Source organism: Mustela nigripes, chromosome 14 (assembly GCF_022355385.1).
Source record: "Mustela nigripes isolate SB6536 chromosome 14, MUSNIG.SB6536, whole genome shotgun sequence".
In the NCBI taxonomy this organism is placed as follows: domain Eukaryota; kingdom Metazoa; phylum Chordata; class Mammalia; order Carnivora; family Mustelidae; genus Mustela; species Mustela nigripes.
Window position 1 is genome coordinate 18,429,703 of NC_081570.1, and position 21,300 is coordinate 18,451,002.

The 21,300-nt window shown below is 39.4% G+C and overlaps 1 protein-coding gene across 1 annotated transcript in view; it reads left to right on the forward strand.

Moving 5' to 3' along the window:
* The window catches only part of MACO1 (macoilin 1), a 62,984-nt gene that overhangs the window by 11,275 nt on the left and 30,409 nt on the right, over positions 1 to 21,300 (forward strand). The window contains exons 2-6 of the mRNA XM_059376699.1: positions 4,243 to 4,384; positions 5,975 to 6,101; positions 11,661 to 11,784; positions 13,155 to 13,333; positions 14,559 to 15,060. Of these exons, the coding sequence (XP_059232682.1) occupies positions 4,243 to 4,384; positions 5,975 to 6,101; positions 11,661 to 11,784; positions 13,155 to 13,333; positions 14,559 to 15,060 (1,074 nt within the window). The remainder of the gene's footprint in view (positions 1 to 4,242; positions 4,385 to 5,974; positions 6,102 to 11,660; positions 11,785 to 13,154; positions 13,334 to 14,558; positions 15,061 to 21,300) is intronic.

Below are 21,300 nucleotides of genomic sequence, written 5' to 3' on the forward strand. Positions count from 1 at the left end.
TTATCTAAGTAGATGGTTGTTTTCCTTCTGAGACATTGTGGAATTCAGTGGAAGTTCCATGACAATGAGAAGCTTATACCACGAGCCAGTACTTCTCAAGTTTTAAAGTACACACAAATGGTCTAGGGGTCTGGTGAAAAGGGAGGCTTAGATGTTATAGGTCTGGGATGGGTCCTGAAATAGCTGTTGTTCCGAAAAGCTCGCAGTAACGCTGATGATGCTGGTCCGTGGACCACACTTGGAGTAGCAGGACGATGATTACGCATAATCAGATTTCAGTAGGAATATTGGCTGGACAAGAGGCTGGATGAATATTCTAGAAGTGGGGTGGAGTAGGGAGAGGTATTTGATAACAGAGAAGACAGCAGTTTGGTGTGAGAAGTATCATGCTACATACTGAAAGCCAAAAGCAATTCACAGTTGCTCTTCCAGAGAAGACAGGAAAGCTGGGGATTGAGATAGATGGCCACCAGCACAGCCAGTGCAATCTTCTACAGAGTCATTTCTGTGGTGAGGACCAAGTGAACTAAATGGCCATTAGTCTGCCTAGGGAAAAGGTCAGGTACTGAGGATTGATGGCCACACCATGGTAATTATGTGGGCTCCAGAAAATGATCTAAATGACAGCAGCTAGTGGTACTAGAGAGAAGGTGCACTTTACTCAGAGAAAGAAAAATGTTCAGTACTACTTCTCATTAATCGTAGATGATTAATCCATAGCTGAAGAATATTGCCAAATAGCTTCAGGTTAAAAGTGGTTGTAAATGGCAAGGGTAGGAATAGAATGAGGGAGGGGAAAGAATCTTATAGTTAATAACCACTTTGAAAGAATCACCACCATTAAGACTAATCATTGCATGTGTCTCTTCTTAATTTCACCGGCATCCAAAACAGAACCTTGTAAGACCATCAAGAGACGTTACTGGTCTGCCCTTGTTTCATTATATTATTATGGAAAATATCTTTTCATTGTAGTTATGCTTTAAGTTTTTGTTCAAGATATTTTATAGTTATTCATAAATGCATTTGGGTCAAAGAAAGTAACATCAAGTTATGAACCATATTGTGAACAGCTTGTCTAAAAATACTTTATATTTAATCACATTCTCTTCATGGTTTAAAAGAAGTATTTTAGAATGCTACAATGGCTTAAAACCTAACTTTCTCTTCCTGCTAGAATGTCATCTCTTTGGATTTGGTTAAATCTTATGACCATCAGGACATGGAAGGAAAGGAATTAGGTTTCTACACTGTTAAGCAATCATTTTAGATTACTTGTCTTTTAACTTTTTTTGCATGTACCTATAGAAGGATAATAAGCATAATTTACTGATGCAGGGGACTAAGTGAATACAGAATTAGGCAACTTTTTTTTTTTTTTTAAAGATTTTATTTATTTGACAGACAGAGATCACAAGTAGGCAGAGAGGCAGGCAGAGAGGGAGGAGGAAGCAGGCTCCCTGCTTAGCAGGGCTCGATCCCAGGACCCCGGGATCATGACCTGAGCCAAAGGCAGAGGCTTTAACCCACTGAGCCACCCAGGAGCCTCCAGGCAACTGTCTTAAAACCTTGAAGGCAGAAATGAATCAGTAGAATTCAGTACTAGTCCTAAAGTAAAATCAACTTTTTTTAAATGTGAGTAAAGAATTATTTGTTTTATATATATTTAAAAGTGTGGTAAAACACATAATGTAAAATTCAGTGTCTTAACCACTTTTAAGTGTACAATTTAGTAATAATATGTATATTCACATGATTGTGCAGCTAAGCTCTAGAACTCTTTTTGGAAAATTGTAAAATCTGATTTGTTCATTAGATTGCCTCTTGATTTTTAGAGGCAGGCCCACCTAAAAGGGGAGTCTGAGGAAAGTTGAGGCTATGGCATATGGTTGTGAAAGGTCAAGTTTCCTTAGATATCTGCTTCTAAACTGTGACTTAGTAAGATCTGGGTGTCAAGGAACATGAGAGTATGAAAGCAGTTTTTTTTTGTTTTTTTTTTTTTAAGAAATGAAATACAGAAAAAGGAACTCTCTTGAAGTCACATACTTGAAAAAGAATAGTCATTGTTAGAAAGATGATCATTTCTGTATTGCCTTCAGTTTAAATGACCGGGTTACTAAAAAGTATTCAATAGGCTGTCATTCTTTGGATAATGCTCTCTAAACAGTGCAACAGAATGTTGCCTGCGAGACTGGGATCCTGCCATGCCTTGGGAGCGTTGGGAACAGTTGGTAGTACTCTCCTTTGCCCACCTGGGGAGTGGGGATGACCACACAAGATGATGTCCTCAGTGCATCTCAGTTACCTCCTCAGGGGCAGCCCTGTGGGAAAAAGTGTTCAGTTGGAGAGGTAAAAACATTTCCATGTGTGCCATTTCTTAGATGCCTCAGAAACAGGGATTAGAGGCTATCATCACTTCTTTAAAACCTAGAAACAGTTCTAGAGACAAGGACAAACCTCTCAGTTTGAAAGCTAAGCAGCTTGGAAATCTAGTTTGAAATTAGATTTGTGTTCCTGAATGCCTGTGTGACTCAGTTTTCCTTCTAGTGAGATACACCTTGCTCTCCACTGGATCAGTGATGGATTCTTAATGGGGGAGAATGAGGGCTCCGTCTTCGTCTGACTAATGAGTCTAGTGAGGTGGGACTTGGAATGCAAGCCTGTTTTCTTCTGGTTTGCCTTGGGTACCTTGATTGTATAGCAAACCTCTTAATCGAAACTTACTGTCAAGCCCTAAGAACTTCTATCAAGAGTTAGTATTAGAGGGTCGCCTGGGTGGCTCAGTGGGTTGGGCCTCTGCCTTTGGCTCAGGTCATGGTCTTGGGGTCATGGGATTGGGCCCCAGATTGGGCTCTGTGCTCGGCAGGGAGCCTGCTTCCCCCTCTCTCTCTGCCTGCCTCTCTGCCCACTTGTGATCTTTCTCTCTCTGTCGAATAAGTGAATGGAATCTTTAAAAAAAAAAAAAAAAGAGTTAGTATTAGAAACTGCCCCTAATTGCAAATAATGTCTCATTATGCTACTATATCATTGAGGGTCATACTGGTCTGTTCTTGACATCTTTTTACCCTTGTGGCTTTAGAGGGCAAAGAAAGAAACCTCAGTGTTGGGTCTTGCTTTTGTTGTCTGCCACCCACCAAGTTTATCAATTTTTTTGTAGCTTATTTTAATATACTTTACCATGATTTATTAAAGCCTTGATTTTGTTGTCGGTGGTGTATATTCAAACAGCTAATATAATCACATCAGTATTGGAATGTTTGTATTACAAAGCAGCATACAAGGCTCTGGCCCAAATCAAAGTGAATTTTAGGTATTTCCAATCTATATCTAAGAAAACATTTTTTAATTTTTTAATGCCTAAACTTTATCTGCTCCAGAATTGACTGGGTTAAGGACATAGAATTAGGGGCTTATTAGTAAGGGGCTTATTAATCTGAAGGCTTCTATTTATCTATTGTATAACTCATGAAGTAGAAATATGGGCTTTGAGATTTTAATCCATGGCCTTACCTTGTTTTGAGCTACCTGCTTGTCATATCAAAGTCTGCTTCTACTTAACGTAAATCCAGAGGGAGCTGGAAGCACACATTTACATCTTAGCTAGAGCAAGGCTGGGGTACTTAGGATTGTTTCCTTTAATGTACATTTTGTGTTCTCACAACCCATTTGGTAGTAATGGGCAACTGCTCCCTAAATTAGTTTCTGTTTGCGGAAGTCATTTGGTTTTTGCTTGGTTAATGCAGGTGAATACTACATGGAAAGGCAAGAGGAGAAAAGAGGAAAAAAAAAAAAACCAACCAGAATCCTTCAAGCTTGTAGGGGTGTGCATCAAGAATTTCAAAGACTCTTCACACAGATGTAGGGGGGAGGGAAACAGCAAATTCGAAGCTTTTCAACCATGACATTTTCTTCTAATGAAGAAGAGCTGGAAAGCTGTAATTTTGAGAGTGTTGCAGTATTTTAAATCAGACACTTAGTACATTTTAAAATAGTGGTTGAAATGTAAAATTTCTTTCCATCTTAAATAGAATTAAGCATTTGTGGTCATCATCTTACTTTGATAGTTTTGGGTCTCAGAGTGAAAGTCAGAGCTTCTAAAATTTAGGTGGCTTACGGAAACATCTCTATCTGTTTTCATGGTATATGAAGATATTTTTGGTCTCTTAACGAAAACAGTGCGTTTTCTTTTTCTAGTCCTTCGCCAGTGACCTTGAATTAATTCTTTATTTTTATGCTTTGCAGTACATTTTTATACCTGAAATTCCTGGTAGTGTGGGCGCTTGTCCTCCTGGCAGATTTTGTCCTGGAGTTCAGATTTGAATACCTGTGGCCATTTTGGCTTTTCATCAGGAGCGTCTATGATTCCTTCAGATACCAGGGACTGGTACGTTTATGAATACATTTTTCAAGTATAAAGGGTTTAATTTTCTAAGAAAATCTTCAGTAACTGATGATTAAAAATAAAAAACAAACTGTGATCAAATCATTATACACCCCTTCCCCATCTCTACCATTCCAGTGAAAAGAAGGGGAGGGCCAAAGACCTTGGGAGGGAAACAGAGTAGTGAAGGAAGCAATAATTACCCAGTCCTACTCTGAAGTATTTCTGGAGCCTTATCACTGTGTCAGTGATTGGGTTAGAGTTAGAGCAGTGGTTCTCAAACTTTGTGGTCTCAGAGCCCTGTTAAAGTTTTAAAAACTACTGAGGATTTCAAGGAGCTTTTATTTATCTGGGTTAGATCTCTCCATATTAACTATATTAGAAATCAAAACTGAAAACAAATTTAAATGTTTATAAATTCACTTAAAAATAATAAGCCTATTGCATGTTAATGAAAGTCACATTATTATGAAAAATAACTCTGTTTTTCAAAACAAAAAAATTAGAAGATTTGACCATGTTTTTGCAAATGTCTTTAATGGCTGGCTTAATGGAAGGCAGCTGCATTTTCATATCTGCCTCTGAACTTGGTGGACTGCAAAATCACATATCATGTAGCTTCTCAAAAAAGCCACCTTAGTCCTGAGTGAATGAACATGAAAAAGGCATATAACATCTTTTTTTTTTTTTTTTTTTTTTTTATCAGAGAGAGAGAGGGGGAGAGAGCGAGCACAGGCAGAGAGAATGGCAGGCAGAGGCAGAGGGAGAAGCAGGCTCCCTGCCGAGCATGGAGCCCGATGTGGGACTCGATCCCAGGACGCTGGGATCATGACCTGAGCCGAAGGCAGCTGCTCAACCAACTGAGCCACCCAGGCGTCCCAGCATATAACATCTTAATATTGCTATGAAAATGGTGTTGACCTGGAAGACCCAGTGAAAGGATCTCAGAGACTCCCCTCCTGCCCCTGGGGATCCCCAGACTATGTTTTGAAAACTACTGGGTTAGAGCAAGGGCACAGGCCTAGGTTTGTTCCCCTGGTTGACCTGCAGTTCTCTTATATTCCATGGCTACACCTTAAACCTGGAACTCTTCTACTTAGAAATCCAGAGCCTCAAAAAGATAGCTTCGGGCTTATGGCCTCTTGGGGAATACCCAGTGGTGTGTCCAGAGAAAGGCTGGATTATTAAAATCTTTAACATTAGCCTAATTCTTATTATCATGATTCACTTGTGCTCCAGCAGCCTGTTCTTTAAGAATGAGGCTCTTTAGGAATGTTTTGGGAGGAGAGAGGAGGCTTTTCTGTGTTAAAGTTCTAGTTGTTCTAGGTAACCCACCTGGGGAGTCCAAATGAACTCATTGTGACCCAACCTCAGCCTGTCCTGGTCCAGTTCTTCATGACTGAGGACATAAATAGGATTACTTTTTAATATTGAATTAACCTCTACTTTTTACATGGTGGCTTTTAAATGTTTAAACTTGCTCTATAGTTCTTGCATGGCAGTTTCAGAGATTTTGTCCAACATGCTTTTAATAATGTTTGAAATAACAAGTTCTAAGATGTGTTTTTAATTTTGTTTTGTTTTTTCCTTTAGGCCTTCTCAGTATTTTTTGTTTGTGTAGCATTCACATCAAATATAATATGTCTGCTGTTCATCCCCATACAATGGCTTTTTTTTGCTGCTAGCACATATGTATGGGTTCAGTACGTATGGCACACAGGTAAGTCTTAATGGCTTCTCAGATAGATAGAAATCTTAGATTCAAACTTTTTTAATGTAGTGATTTCATTGAATACATTATTTAGAGTTGAGTTTAATGTGGACTTTTTTTTTTTTTAAAGATTTATTTATTTATTTTTGTATGTGTGTGCACGAGAGAGAGAGAGAGAGAGAGAGAGAGAGAGAGAGAAGGTTGCATGTGCGCAGTTGACCGGGGAAGGGACTAAGGGAGAAGCAGGCTCCCCACTGAGCAGGGAGCCAAATGCAGGACTTGATCCCAGGACCCTGGGATCATGACCTGAGCTGAAGGCAGATGCTTAACTGACTGAGCCACCCAGGTGACCATGTGGACATTTTAAAGTGGCCTTTTCCTAATAGATGATGCCTCTGAAATATATTTTATATTTTTTTCATTATTGAATGAAAAGTTTAAGCCTTTATGATTTGACATCTCGATTGTAGACATTTCAATAACCAATTCTCATTATGAAAATACTCTTTTTTTTTTTTTTTTTAAGTTGAAGTGATTTCTGTTTAGGTAGACTCTGAGACAGCCATGTTCCACATAGAAAAAAATGTTCCTGGAGTTTCAGCTTTGAAAGGAATGCTTGAGGTCATTTAGTTGAATCCTTATTTGGTATAAGAATCCCCACAGCATCCCTGACACGTAGTGGTTTAGTTTCTGATTGAAAGGCTACAGTGACAGGGAACTCAGTTTTCGGGGTCGCTATAATAGAAAGTTCTTCCTCATACTGAGCCAGAATTTTCCTCCTTAACACTTTTGACCCAGTACCTCTGGACTGTTTTGGGGGAGCTTGTTTATCTCGTAGAGGATATAAGGAGGCTTTCCCCCACAAGTATAGGGAAATATACAGAACTTTTCCTTCAGATTCGAGGGGTCTCCAGATCATCTCCTCAAGCTCCAACACTGCATCCCTACATTAGAGCCACACCAAAGGAGTGTGGTTTCCCATCCATGGTTAACATTTCTGTAGAGATTTAAAGCACTGTCCTATCCTCTCAGGCCCTCTTGTCTGTAAGCACAACATCTCTGTTTCATCAGCTATGACTTACATGTTATTTGAAAGAATTTCACCATCCTGATCTCCCTAGTTCTTAATGGTTCTCTTCACCAAATGCACTGTTTCTGGTATGTTCTAACTGTAGTGGAGCCACACAGTCCTCTCCATTCTTCGTAAAGCTTACTTCTACTGTCTCAAACCAAGATGAGAGGAGATGTTTCCATAGCTCCAGTCCACTGTGAAAGCCTGAGTGAGACGCATGGGGACGTGCAGACTGGCTCTCAGAGTGTTACGCTTCTTTGCAAAGCTGCATGAAACTTGATGCTTAGGCCTGGATGCAGCCTGTAGGATTGACCACTGAGGGAGTACCAGCTCATTAAAGCTCTCTGGAGCAGCATTCCTTCTCTTCTCAAAGGTGCTGAGAGGCTGATGTTGGCCCATGTAGAAGGCACAGGTCAGCTCTGTTATTTGAAGTACCCACTGTGAGCATGGGTTTCTCCCTCTTAGCACGCTCTCATATCTGACTTGATTTATAAGCTAACACAACAGTTTCTAAGTCTGCTATCCTCTAATTAAAGTGATTTTTTCATACTTTAGGTTTTCCTTGTATTTTCTTATCCTGGGTCTTAGTTTCAAGTGAGTTGCCATCTACATTTGTCATTCTGTTTAGTTCTCAGTTTCTTCTTCTTCTTTAAGATTTATTTATTTATTGGGAAGGGGAGCAAGAGGGAGAGAAAGAATCTCTAGGAGACTTGACCCTGAGATTATGACCTTAGCCCAAATCGAGAGTCACCACCTAACCTTCTAAGCCACACAGGCACCCCATCAGTTTCTTCTTTGTCATAAGAAGGTGGAATAATCTAGATAATGTCTAGGGGAACCTTCCAGCTCAACAATGCATGACTCTGATGAACTATAATGATTTCCTAAATTACTTTAATAGTGTCTTAGTAGTTTGGAAAAAACAATTCCTATAACTATGAACAGAACCTATTGGGAATGAGTGCAGTGGGAGTGCTACCCACAGGGCAGCAGTGAAGCTAGTATCACGAGCGATACTGGCCTCTCTTCAGCCCTAGGTTCAGAAATGTTGGAATAGCTAAGTTGTGAAGTATGTTTTAATTTGGAATGATTAGTGCTCAAATAAATGATTAGTGCTCAAATAAACAAAACAAAGCAAACTTTGTGTTCTTATTGGACCAGAAAGATATAAGTACATTTTATATAACTTGGTTTTAATTTTTCTTACCACTTGTTAAAATTTAAAATTCATAAGTTAATTAGGAATTGCTGATGAAATTATTTATTACAACAAAAGAATGATTAATCATAAACTTCCTTGCTATGAAGAGGGTAAAAAACAGAATACAAAACTGTATGTACAACATGATTACTTGCTTAAAAATATTTTCAATGTGATTTGATTATTTGATAAATGTAGAAATACAGGTATTTTGTCTAAAAATTTTTTTCTGTAATGTGCTTATTATGTATATGATAACTTTAGAAATTAATATAGGGAGTTAGAGAATATAAATTTTTGAAAATGCATTTTGAAATGAAGTTGAAAATGTCTTATCCTAGGGGTTGCTGTTTGTCTTTGTACACTGTGAAAATGCCCCTTTTTTTGTATGTTAAATCTGTAAGAATGGTTGAGGCCATTTGCTGCCTTCACAGAGCTTTTACCATTTTCTATACTGCAGGGATTAGGCCTAAGGGGACTTAAGTTCTCCTTAGGAGCAGACCCAGTATTATCTCTGTGAACTTGGACCCAATTTGCATAAACTCTGGGCCTTACTTTACTCTTCACTGTGATAAGGAGGTTGGACCAAAGTTCTTTGTAGTTCCAAGATACTATGGTTTTTCTTTTGTTTCATCCCAAAGATTTTTAGTTCTTCAGATTACTGATTTCCCTCCCCTAACTCCCTGTTCTCTCTTCTGTAACTTGCTTGCCTTAAATAGTCTCAGAGGATCTCTTTCCACAGTTACTGGACCTCATGCTTATGTAGTCCATCTTCATTTAAAAAAAAAAAAGAAAAAATCCCATTATTAATCATGTCCTGACACAGATAGACCTAGCCTACAGATTTTGATTCTAAAAATTAATGGAAATTACCTCATTATTTTTATCTTATTTATTCTATATTGCATGTTGCTTTTTCCTCCCTTGAAAATTGTTTTTATTTTTATTATTTTTTTAAGATTTTATTTATTTGTCAGAGAGAAAGAGACAGAGAACATGCACAAGCAGGGGGAGTGGCAGGCAGAGAGAGAAGCAGGCTCCTTGATGAGCCCGGAGCCTGATGGAGGGCTGGATCCCAGGACCCTGAGATCATGACCTGAGCTGAAGGCAGACACTTAATCGACTAAGCCACATAGGCACTCACAAAAATTGTTTTTAATTATAAAAGAAATGTAAGCTTATAGTTAAGAATAAAAAATTTCTAGAACGGGGTGCCTAGGTAGCTCAGATGGTTAAGCTTCTGCCTTTGGCTCTGGTCATGATCTCCAGGTCCTGGCATTGAGCCCCTGTCTGTCCATCTGTCTGGCTCCCAGCTCGGTGGGGAGGCTGCTTCTCCTTCTCCCTCTGCCTCTCCCTCTGCTTGTGCTCTCTCTCTCTCTCTCACTCAAATGAATAAATAAAATCTTTTTAAACAAAGTAGAACAGAAATTAAATGTCAGAAACATTTCTTTGTGCAGTAACACATTCTCCAGAATTTATTTTTTTATATATCGTGTTAGTACAGATCATTCTTTGAAAAGCTGCATCATATTTCAGTATACAGACTTATCATAAACAGTTCTCTGTTGATACACATTTAAAATGATTCCACATTTTTTGCTATTAGAAATAATAATATAGTGAGTATTCTTACACATTTATTCCAGGGCTTTTTTTTTCTTTTCTGTAGAGTAGATTCCCAGAATTGGAATTTCTGGGTCAAATGTATAAGATTTTAAATTTAATTTTACTGACAAACTGTCTTCTTTAACCCACTGAGCTACCCAGGCACCCCCCAAACTGTCTTCTTAAAAATGTTGCCCTACTGGGACGCCTGGGTGGCTCAGTTGGTTAAGCAGCTAGCTGCCTTCGGCTCAGGTCACAATCCCAGCATTCTGGGATCAAGTCCCACATCGGGCTCCTTGCTCGGCAGGGAGCCTGCTTCTCCCTCTGCCTCTGCCTGCCATTCTGTCTGCCTGTGCACGCACGCACTCTCTCTCTTTCTCTCTCTCTCTGACAAATAAATAAGATCTTTAAAAAAAAAAAATGTTGCCCTACTTTATATTTTTGCCAAGTATGAGAATGAGCCCTTTGCCTTACCCTCCCTATGTTACCTGTCTTTTAAATTTTTGCTTTATCTGATAGGCTAAAAAAATGGAATCTCTTTTTTGAAACATTTGTATCTCCCTAATGAGTAGTGAAGTTGGACATCTTTTCATGTTTGTAGCCATCTATGTTTTTCTTTTATAATTTGCAAATTCTTTTCTTTAGTTGCCTTTTTATTGATTTGTAGGAGCTCTTTGTATGGTTGGGCTATGACTCCTTTCTTTTACATATTGTAAATATTTTTTGCCAGATGTTTGTCTTTTATTTTTGTCTGTGATTCCATCACTTCTTTTTTTTTAATTTTTATTTTATTTATTTTTTTTAATTTTTTTTAAAGATTTTATTTATTTATTTGACAGACAGAGATCACAAGTAGGCAGAGAGGGCAGGCAGAGAGAGAGGGAGAAGCAGACTCCCTGCTGAGCAGAGAGCCCGACACGGGGCTCAGTCCTAGGACCCTGAGATCATGACCTGAGCCGAAGGCAGAAGCTTAACCCACTAAGCCACCCAGGCGCCCCTCCATCGCTAATTTTGTCAGATAGAAGTTTTCAGTTTGGATCATATTCCTTTTTTTTTTTTTTTTTTAGATATGTTTATTTATTTTTGGAGAATGAGCTAGAGTGTGGGGAGTAGGGTAGAGGGAGAGGGAGAGACAATCTCAATCAGACTCTGTGCTGAGCGCAGAGCCCGACATAGGGTTTGATCTCTCGCCCTGAGATCATGACCTGAGCCAAACTCAGCATCGGATACTTAACTGACTGAGCCACCCAGGTGCCCCTGGATCATACGGTTTTTTAATTAGTTCGAAAGTCTTAATGAAAGTTACTGTAGTTGAGAGAACAAAGTGATGGTCGACAGAGGGAAGGAGCATAGGGGGAGGGGCAACATGGGTGAAGGGAAGTGGGAGGTACAGGATTCCAGTGATGGAATGAATGTCACAGGAGTAGAAGGCACAGCATAGGGAATATAGCCAATGATATTGTAATAGGCTTGTGTGATGACAGATGGTAAGTACACTTGTGGTGAGCACAACATAACATAGAGAGAAGTTGAATCACTATGTTGTACACATGTAACTGATATAACATCATGTGTCAACTATACTCAAAAAAAAGAAAGCTACCGTAGTTGAACTTGTCTCCGAAACAACCCATCTGTAATGTTAGTTTAATGTATCACTGATGCTTGTCTCTCTACTGCTTTCCCACAGAAAGGGGAGTGTGTTTGCCCACAGTGTCCCTCTGGATACTCTTTGTTTATATTGAAGCAGCAATTAGATTTAAAGATCTCAAAAATTTTCATGTAGACCTTTGTCGTCCATTTGCTGCTCACTGGTGAGTATTATGTGTGTTCTTAATCTGTAAGTCAGTTCAGTGTGTTCAGTGTAGAATGGTAAGTTCAATTAGAAGTTTTTTCTTAGAGCTTTTACAAGAACCCAAAAGACAATATAACATAGTGGTAAAGAGCCGTGAGCCTTTCCACTTTTTCAGGCAGATGAGTGTTTGAACCCCAGCTCCTTCTGCTAAAAGCATTGTTGCCTCAGACCTGTCACCCTCTCTTAGCCTTAGCTCTCTCACCCGCGTATTAGGAACCTGTCTTGTGGGGTCATGGGAAAGAGGAAATGAGGGGATATGTGTAAAATATGTAACTTAATTTCAAGCACAAAGGTGTCTGATAATGTTATCTATTTTTATTATAATCAGATAATGATTCTAAAATGCCTCGATGAAATGTATGGCTATTTCATGGTACTTAAATGAACTGACTTAATTTTTGCTAATATCTATGGCAGAAACCAAAATAAACAGAATCAACTAAAAAGACACAGTTTCTATTATTTTAAAGTCTTTTCACAGGCAAATGAATTAAATAACTTGGTCAATAAAACTTGTCACTTTAAATTTGTAGTGGGATCACATTTGGGCTAATTATAATTTATAAGTTTGAATGTTACTGAAGCTTACTATGAGTTTTGACAGGGTTGCAGAGGCTTTGAAATGGTATTAGAGAGACTGATGAGTTGAATGAAAATATTTCAACTTTTTATCCCAGAGGTTAGAGTTGAAAGTGCAGCTGGTTTAACTTGGGAGTATAAAACAAATATTGGCACTGATAATATCAATACTTATTTAAATAACTCTTGAATTTATGTATGACAGGATTTATGAACTGATTTTTCAGGAACAACTAGTTGACAATACCCCTCAGGCAGCAAGAATAAAGTAGTCACCTGAATTTGACCCTGGCTATGGTATTAAAAATGAATACGTGTCCCTTTTGATTTTCTAACACTTACACTATTCACTTATGCCCAATCATAAAATCCTTGCCCTGTTCTTAAAAGCATACAGATCCCAAGTTCTAATAATGCACAACGTAGTTTGCTGTTAATCAAAGGCATTAGCCACTATATCCAGCAATCACTGGGTTAAGTTCTTGAGCTGGTTTGAAGAATGCCAGAGTCTGGTGGACAGCCTCTACTGGTCTAGCAGTCCTTCTGCTCCCCGCGGGTGTGTTCTGTGTGCCGGCTGCCTCTCATTTCCATAACAGACATCCCATATATATCTGTGTTTACTAAGTGCTCTAATACCATTGTCATCTAGAATTTAGTTCTTTATTTCAGTCCGAGGTGTCCTCATGTGCTTGATGCATGTGTTGTTTGTTTTTTTACTGGCGATAACTGGCTGCACTTTCTTCTTTCTAGTATTGGGTACCCTGTGGTGACTTTGGGCTTTGGCTTCAAAAGTTATGTAAGCTACAAAATGCGATTAAGGAAGCAGAAGGAAGTGCAAAAAGAGAACGAATTTTACATGCAGCTTCTTCAACAAGCTCTCCCCCCAGAGCAACAGATGCTACAGAAGCAGGAAAAAGAGGCCGAGGAAGGTAGGTCTTTACCCTGAAGTTGTGTTGGTTCAGTAGATGAGTCATTATTTTGTCTATCAGTAGAATTTTTTTTTCCCCTGGCAAAGTTGGTAGGACTTTGGAAAATGACCAAGGATTTTCCTGTTTTCTAGTGTTCCCTTTCAGGGCCATTGCTTTGTTTGGTCATGAAGTAACAGGGTGTGGGGGTTAACTACCTAGTGCCCGATGATGACCATGTGCTTTTACTATGTTTATTTTATTTTATTTTTATAGCTTATTTTCTATTTTAATATTTTATCTGTTATAAATATTTAAAAATATTTATTCGCGGTAGCAATGTATATGTATAACTCTGTGAGCTTGTAATTGAGGCAGGCCAAGAACCAAAGTAGAAGCAAGATCGAGAGGTAGAAACAATTGTTTTATAAGTTAAAATTCTTCTTAATGGAGCAGAGGTGGGTAGGTCCCATTCTAAGTGGTTCATATGATGCAAGGCGAATCTTAAAGAGAGCTTTCTCTAAGAGGATCTCTCTAAGGGCATAGATCCAGTTCAGCAGATGGATTGACAGCAGGATCAGTTTTCTTTGATTTGAGGGTTGGAAGTTTAGAGTCATGTTTTTAGTTGATATATACCAAACTCTTATTCTCTGAATGGTGCAAAAATATCTCTTCAGGTAGACTTGGACAAACTGGAGTATGTAGACCTCATACAGAAAATTCTTGTCTAGTGGTCTAATAAATGACACAGACTTCTTATTACCTTGGTGCTCGATCAAGAAAAGGATAATGCCCTATACCCTAACATCACACCTCTTCTTTTATGTAATCGCTGTCTTTCCAGTAAAGTTATTAACAGTTTGGTTAGCATCTCTTAAAATAAGGCCTCTTAAGAGTCTGACTGGCCTGTGTCCTCTTCTTTCCGGTGATAGGCAAGTTGGATCTGACTGATAAGTATGATTTAATTATAAAATCCTCATCTTCTTTTCAAGGCCAGAACTGTAACAGCTTGGTGTTTATAAACGATGGTGATTTTCTGAATGTGCAGCTTCTCAAATTTATCTGGATTTGCTTCTTGAAGTTAGCGAGATGTGGTGTGGTTATTGCTTCTCAGTGAGTTTGCAAATTGATATAGTGAGTTTCTAACCATAGGTAATGCAGTTTCTTGACTCAGTCTGTGCTGTGGTTTTATACAACTAAATATTCCGGTGTGGGTTTTTTGTTTGTTGGTTTGTTTTTGGTATTGTAGCAGCCAAAGGATTGCCTGATATGGATTCCTCGATCCTTATACACCACAACGGGGGTATCCCAGCCAACAAAAAACTCTCCACAACTTTGCCAGAGATAGAATACCGAGAAAAAGGGAAAGAAAAGGACAAGGATGCCAAAAAACACAACCTTGGAATAAATAACAACAATATTCTACAACCTGTAGACTCGAAAATACAAGAAATTGAGTATATGGAAAACCATATCAATAGTAAAAGATTGAATAATGATCTTGTGGGAAGTACAGAAAATCTCTTGAAAGAGGACTCATGCACTGCTTCCTCAAAAAATTACAAAAATGCCAGCGGAGTTGTGAACTCATCACCTCGCAGTCATAGCGCCACAAACGGGAGCATTCCTTCCTCATCTAGTAAAAACGAGAAGAAGCAAAAATGCACGAGCAAGAGCCCAAGTACACACAAGGACTTAATGGAAAACTGTATTCCTAATAACCAGCTAAGCAAACCAGATGCACTGGTAAGGTAAGTGTGTGCTGTGTCTTTACTGCCACTTTCCAGTAAAGCTGAATTAGGTCTTGAAAAACAGATACTTCCATACGGGCCTGTAGGCCTTGCTTGTGATCAGATACTGTGATTGTTAACTCTGTGGTATTTGACTTTTTAGTGTTCGTTTCATGTTCGTTTCACATGACTTTGTTGGTCCCCTAGTGCCACTGTCCTGAGGCATTGACTCCAGCTCTTTCCAGTATTGGAAGTAAGAGGTGACAGTGATTTCTTTGCATGTTGGACCAATTTACATGTAACTTGATACCTCCTGTGGTGTTGAGAGACTTACCTGTAGTCCTGGTCCTTTTCTGTTTGCATATCCAAAGTTCTTGTGGTACAGACACACAGCAAAGAGTCCGTGTCCCATGCATGCACGGCTCTTTGTCAGAAAGATACAGAAGGTGGGGTGGGGGTGTGTGGAGAAAGTTGTCCTTACAACCTTGTGCTTGGTTTTTGTTAACTCCACTTAAACTGTGAATTATCCCCCAGGTAACTGTGGGAAAATTAGGTTTAAAAAGTAATTTCTAAAAATCTAGTAGGTAAATAAAACATTAGACTTAAATTTTAATCAGATATGTTCCTTTCCCATCTTTAAGTAAAAGAATAACATTGTTGTATTACCTTGACTGGCTCAGCCTTAATTTTTCTCTGTTTTTTATATTTTCTAAAATACACATATGTTCCTTTTACTTTGTATCTTTCAATCTGGAGAATGGGATCTGAACTGGAGCTTTTTTTTATGTGTAATTCAAGAGGACAATTATAACTCCCTCCCTCTGCTAAGTTATCTTATATCCCTTTTCCTTTGGCTTAATTAAGAGCAGACAATTTATCCTAGGAGGCAAGGTTTCCAGCATTATAAATTATATGAACTAGATTATTAATTTGTCTTAATTTTCTGACTGGCAGCTAGATTAAGGGAAATATATTTGGATTCTACCGCTAAAGGCTCTGGAGGCTTCTGGGCCCCCAGCCACTTGCAGAAGCGTCCCATGCTGTTGATGCTGCCAGGCTAACATCCACATGTGTTCGTTACGACATTCTGCGCATGATGCCCTGCAGGGAAAACACTCAGCAGAGGACCCTCTCCAGACACCCATGGGAGAAAGACCAATTAGTTGACCTTCTATTTCAAAGGAAATATCCCACAAATTTACTATATACTATAAACAAAACATGTGCCCCAAGCTTTGTAACATCCTTTCTCCTACACAGTTTTAATAATAGCAGTCAAGGCAAAACAGTTTTCCTCTGTTGGGTTTTGCAGGGAGGGCAGAGGAAGCTCAGTCTTGTGACAGCATCTCACGTGGGCCATAGTTGCAACGTTGTTTGACTCTACCAGATCTGCCTTTAGTAAAGAAGTTCAAGGACTCAGATGGCCCCATCTGAGTCAAGTGCCCCCATGCTTGTTCTGGGTTGTAGGCCTCTTCTTGTGGTCACTAATGTGCACTCTGATGTGCCTTGATCTGACCCCAGAAATTACTCTGTTTTAGGGAATACTTGCTGTCAAATACATAAATAGAAAATATTATATTTAAATAGTTTTATGGCTTGCATAGGATTATATTCAATTTCTAATGTATTCCAAAAAAATAAAGAGATGATATAAATATCTGACAACAGGGGAAAATTTTAAATAAAATATGGTCCATTCATTTGATGGACTTTTAATATAGACATTACCAAATCACTTTTTTGAGCCATATTGAACAATACAGGGAAGAGCTCATGACGTAATAATGAAGAAAGTAGAAAGCAATTTTATCAAAAACATCTTTTTTTCCCCCCTCATAGACACAGAAAAATAACTTGGAGGGAATGGAACTAAAATGATAACAATAGTTATTGTCTCATGATAGTATTGGGGCTTTAATTTTTCTTTTTACTTTCATGCATTTTCCAGTTTTTCTAAGATGAACGACAGTGCATGTTTATAAAAAAGAAGAGTATGTGAGCAATTATTCAGCATGGTTGTAGGAGGCCTTACCAGTTCCTCTTGCCCTTCTTGGCTATCTCGCATTTCCTCCTGTTTGACTTCATACGTGCTTTGATGGATACTAGTAAGACTATAACTGATCCAAACCTGACATGTTGAGTTGTTAGCTGGAGAAAGGGATTGTTATTTTAAGACGGAGAGGGGCTGGATGCAGCGCCCTGGAAGGCTCCTGATGCAAACACACAGTGGGTACGTGATTCCTTTGCTACAGCAGACATGCCCAGGATTGTGTGCTGGCCAGGCTGGCTGTTGGGAAAAGACTGATCTACTGCTTCTTGTTTTATAAATGTTTTTTAAAAAAATCATTTGAAAAACCAGTCCTGTATTATTAATAGTAAATTAATTGCAAAACATTCTGTAGGTATCATTCTACAGGTAATGTGGCTGGGAACTGCCACATTCTGTGACTTTTGGTGGAAAAATTCATCAGTAACACTTTCAAAGAGAATTCTTTTAGATCAGTGTGGCTGTACAAAGGTTTGACAGCCATTCCTTAGGAGGAGCAAGTAGACCTTCAGGTCTTTTCTCCATCCCTCTGAGCCCCATCTGTGCTCTCCAGGGTGTGTAGACCACAGGCTGGCACGCTACTGCTCACAGGCCAAATCTGGCTCACTGCCTGTTTTTGTAAAAAATAGTTTTACTGGAATACAACCACGCTCATTCATTTATGTAGCGTCTGTGGCTGCCTTTTTAAAAAAGATTTATTTATTTATTTGAAAGAGAGAAAACACATGCGTGCGGGGCAGGGTGGGGAGTTGCCGTGGGAGAGGGAGAGAGAGAATGTCAAGCCGACTCCCCACTGAGCTACGTGCCTGAAGTGGGGTTGGATCTCCTGATGCCGAGAGCATGACCTGAGCTGAAACCAAGAGGTGGAGGCTTACCCCCCCGCCAGGCACACCACATCTGTGGCTGCTTTTGTGTTACAGTGGCTGTTGAGTAGTAGCCACAGAGACGGTATGGCCTATAAAGGTGAAGATAGTCACTGTCTAGCCCTGCACAGAAAAAGGATGCTGATAGCCTGCTAAGGTTAGGAATGGTGGGGGAAGGTGGGACATTGGGAATAAGTGTTTTCTTTAGGATCCTGCCCAGGAAGAGATTGGGAACCTGTGAAAGCCAGTCCAAAGTCCCCTTTTTATTTGAAAAATACATCTTACAAAATGACCTGATTTCTGCCAGCTTGATTTTTGAGCTCTTTACCCAAGATGTTTAGAAACGATGTGTAATGTGGGTAGCCCAAATATTTTTAATTCTGACCTGAGAAAAATTCTAGATAAAAACAGAAAAAGCAATGAAGAAGTTCACTTATTTTACTAAGTGCTGGGAATAATGTAAATTAGAATGAGATTTGTTTACATTTTTCTCTTCAGTGGTCAATTTTAAAACATTTTAAATATCAAAAAAGTTACAGAAAATTTAGGCAGAGAAAAGGGGGAATGGTCCCACCACATGACACGAATCACTGTTCTTTTCATCAACTAAACATATATAGCTGCGGCCATAGCATTTGTATAGTTTTTGTATCCAACTTTTTTCACTGAAATTATATTTGAAGGGTGCCTGGATGGCACAGTTGGTTAAGCATCTGACTCTTGGTTTTGGATCAGGTCCGAATTTGCAGCGAGTCAGGCTCCGTGCTCATGGTGGCGTCTGCTTCAAATTCTTTTCTCCCTTCCCCCCAGCCCCTCCCTGCTCGCACGCTCTCTCTCAAAGAAATAAAAATTTTTTTTCTTTTTAAAGATTTTAATTTATTCATTTGTCAGAGAGTACAAGTAGCAGGGAGAGCAGCAGGCAGAGGGAGAAACGGGCTCCACGCTGAGCAAGGAGCCCGATGCAGGTCTCGATACCAGGACCCTGGGACCATGACCTGAGCCGAAAGCAGACGCTTAACCCACTGAGCCACCCAGGCGCCCCAGAAATAAATAAAATCTTAAAAAAAATTATATCAAGCTCATTTTGCCAACTTAGTATCACCCTCTTTTCCCTTGATGTGGAATATTCCATGGCAGGTCTGTGAGATCCTTCAGCAGTCACTTGAAGATGGGCTAGGTCAGGGTGTCACCTGAGCCACTTTCCTGCAGTTTCAGGGCCCGCAAGCAAAAGAGATGACGGTTTTGTGTGCACTTGGCATTAAGCTCCCTCTCAAATACAGCCCAAGACTGGAGGGATTCTTTTTTTTTTTTTTTTAAGATTTTATTTATTTATTTGACAGACAGACATCACAAGTAGGCAGAGATACGGGCAGAGAGAGAGAGGGGGAAGCAGGCTTCCCGCTGAGTGGAGAGCCTGATACAGGGCTCGATCCCAGGACCCTGAGATCATGACCTGAGCTGAAGGCAGAGGATTAACCCACTGAGCCACCCAGGCGTCCCTTGGAGGGATTCTTCTTGCTGACTGTTACTTGTTTCACTTTCCTGGTCAAGGAAGAGAATTTAAAATTGACTACAAGATGTAAAGTGATCCATGGGGATAAAAATACATGTTTATAAAAAAATTAAAAATTAAAAAAAAAAAAAGATGTAAAGTGATCCATATTCTGTAGAAATGTTGAAACAAAAGTCTATTTCTGGTTTTTTATTCTAGTCCCCCGCCCTGCTTTTTTTTTTTTCGGTAGCCAAGACAGAAGATTCATCTTTTTTATTTTTAGTGCTTGTTCTTAATAAGAGATCACCTCTGACTTTAATATAGTTGAATAGTATCTGGTATGAAGATTCACAAAGGAAAAGTTCCACAGTTTGCCTAGTGGAGATGCATTTAACAAAACTGAGTGTAATTTAGAATGGTGATTATTTTTTTGGAGCTGAAAGATTTATCAGAGGCATCGAGACCAGCGTCCTCAACCCTGTCTTTGTATCAATGAAGTTAATGAGCCCTGGAAGTTTAAATGGCTAGTCCAGGTGACCAAGCTGTGGTCGGAGTGCTGGGACCAGACTGGAGTTTCTTCTTGATTTCCACTTTTGTTCTAACCATGCTGCTTTAAAGAGGTTTATCAACCTGCTTTATTTTTCTACTTTATATTTTTGCTTTTGTGTTTTTGTTTAAGTGTACATACAACTAAAGCTGGCTCAAGGATTGGCACCAGACCTAGATTTTAAGTTCTCATGGCTAAGATCTATAGAAGAAATGCTTAGAACTTCAGAATTCATATATTATTAATTCATGAATTATTCCGATTTCATTCATTTCCTTTTTTATAGAGATGCTGTTCTAAGTGTTGTTAAAATTCTCTGCTCTTACCCAAAGACACAAGGGTGTACTTAATCTCAGAACATAAAGGGGCCATCCACTCATACCCTTGAATGCTTACAGAGTCTCTGAGAACTCAGTTCTGATTAGGGCTAGCTTGGGAGTTACTCTGGTTCAGACAGCTGGGACCCACCCAGCATGGAATTTGCCCTTTTGGGAGGGATAATTCTCGAGTAGGCTAACTGTCACCTGCAGACCTGAGAGCCCTGAACTAGAAGATTTGAGACCAGGGATGTAACTATCAGCTTCCCCTGAGGAGAGGTCATCAGTGACAGCTTGGATGGCCTGGGATCCTGGGGTTTGGACATTGCCATGACAGTAAGTTCTGGAGAAAGTCTGAAGCAAGAATGCTGGGGAGAGCCCTCTCTTCAGGGAAACATGGAAATCTGGCGAAAGCTATACTATATTGGATACTCACTCTTTCATTCCTCTAAATGTATTTGGTTATTTTTTTTTAACAGATTATTTATTTATTTATTTGACAGACAGAGATCACAAGTAGGCAGAGAGGCAGGCAGAGAGAGAGAGGAAGGGAAGCAGTCTCCCCGCTGAGCAGAGAGCCCGATGTGGGGTTTGATCCCAGGGCCCCGGGACCACGACCCGAGTAGAAGGCAGAGGCTTCAACCCACTGAGCCACCCAGGCGTCCCTGTATTTGGTTATTTTAAGCACACCAAAATATAGTCATTTAAATCTTAGTTTGTTTGTATAATCCTGCTTATTTGGAGACTTGAAATAGGGAGATAGAGGAGAAAGTGTTTATCAGGATTTTTTAGATAATCTCTCAGCCAGTGGTGGCCCTGCCTCAGAGGGATACAGAAACACTTATACTGAGGAGCATTGAACATTCATGCCCAGGGACTAACTTATATTACCATATCTGGATCTTAGAGAAATCTGTTTGGAGCATATATATTGATGACAACATATTTTATTAAATGGGTATATAATGTTCTAGGCCATCAATGAGTATATTGAT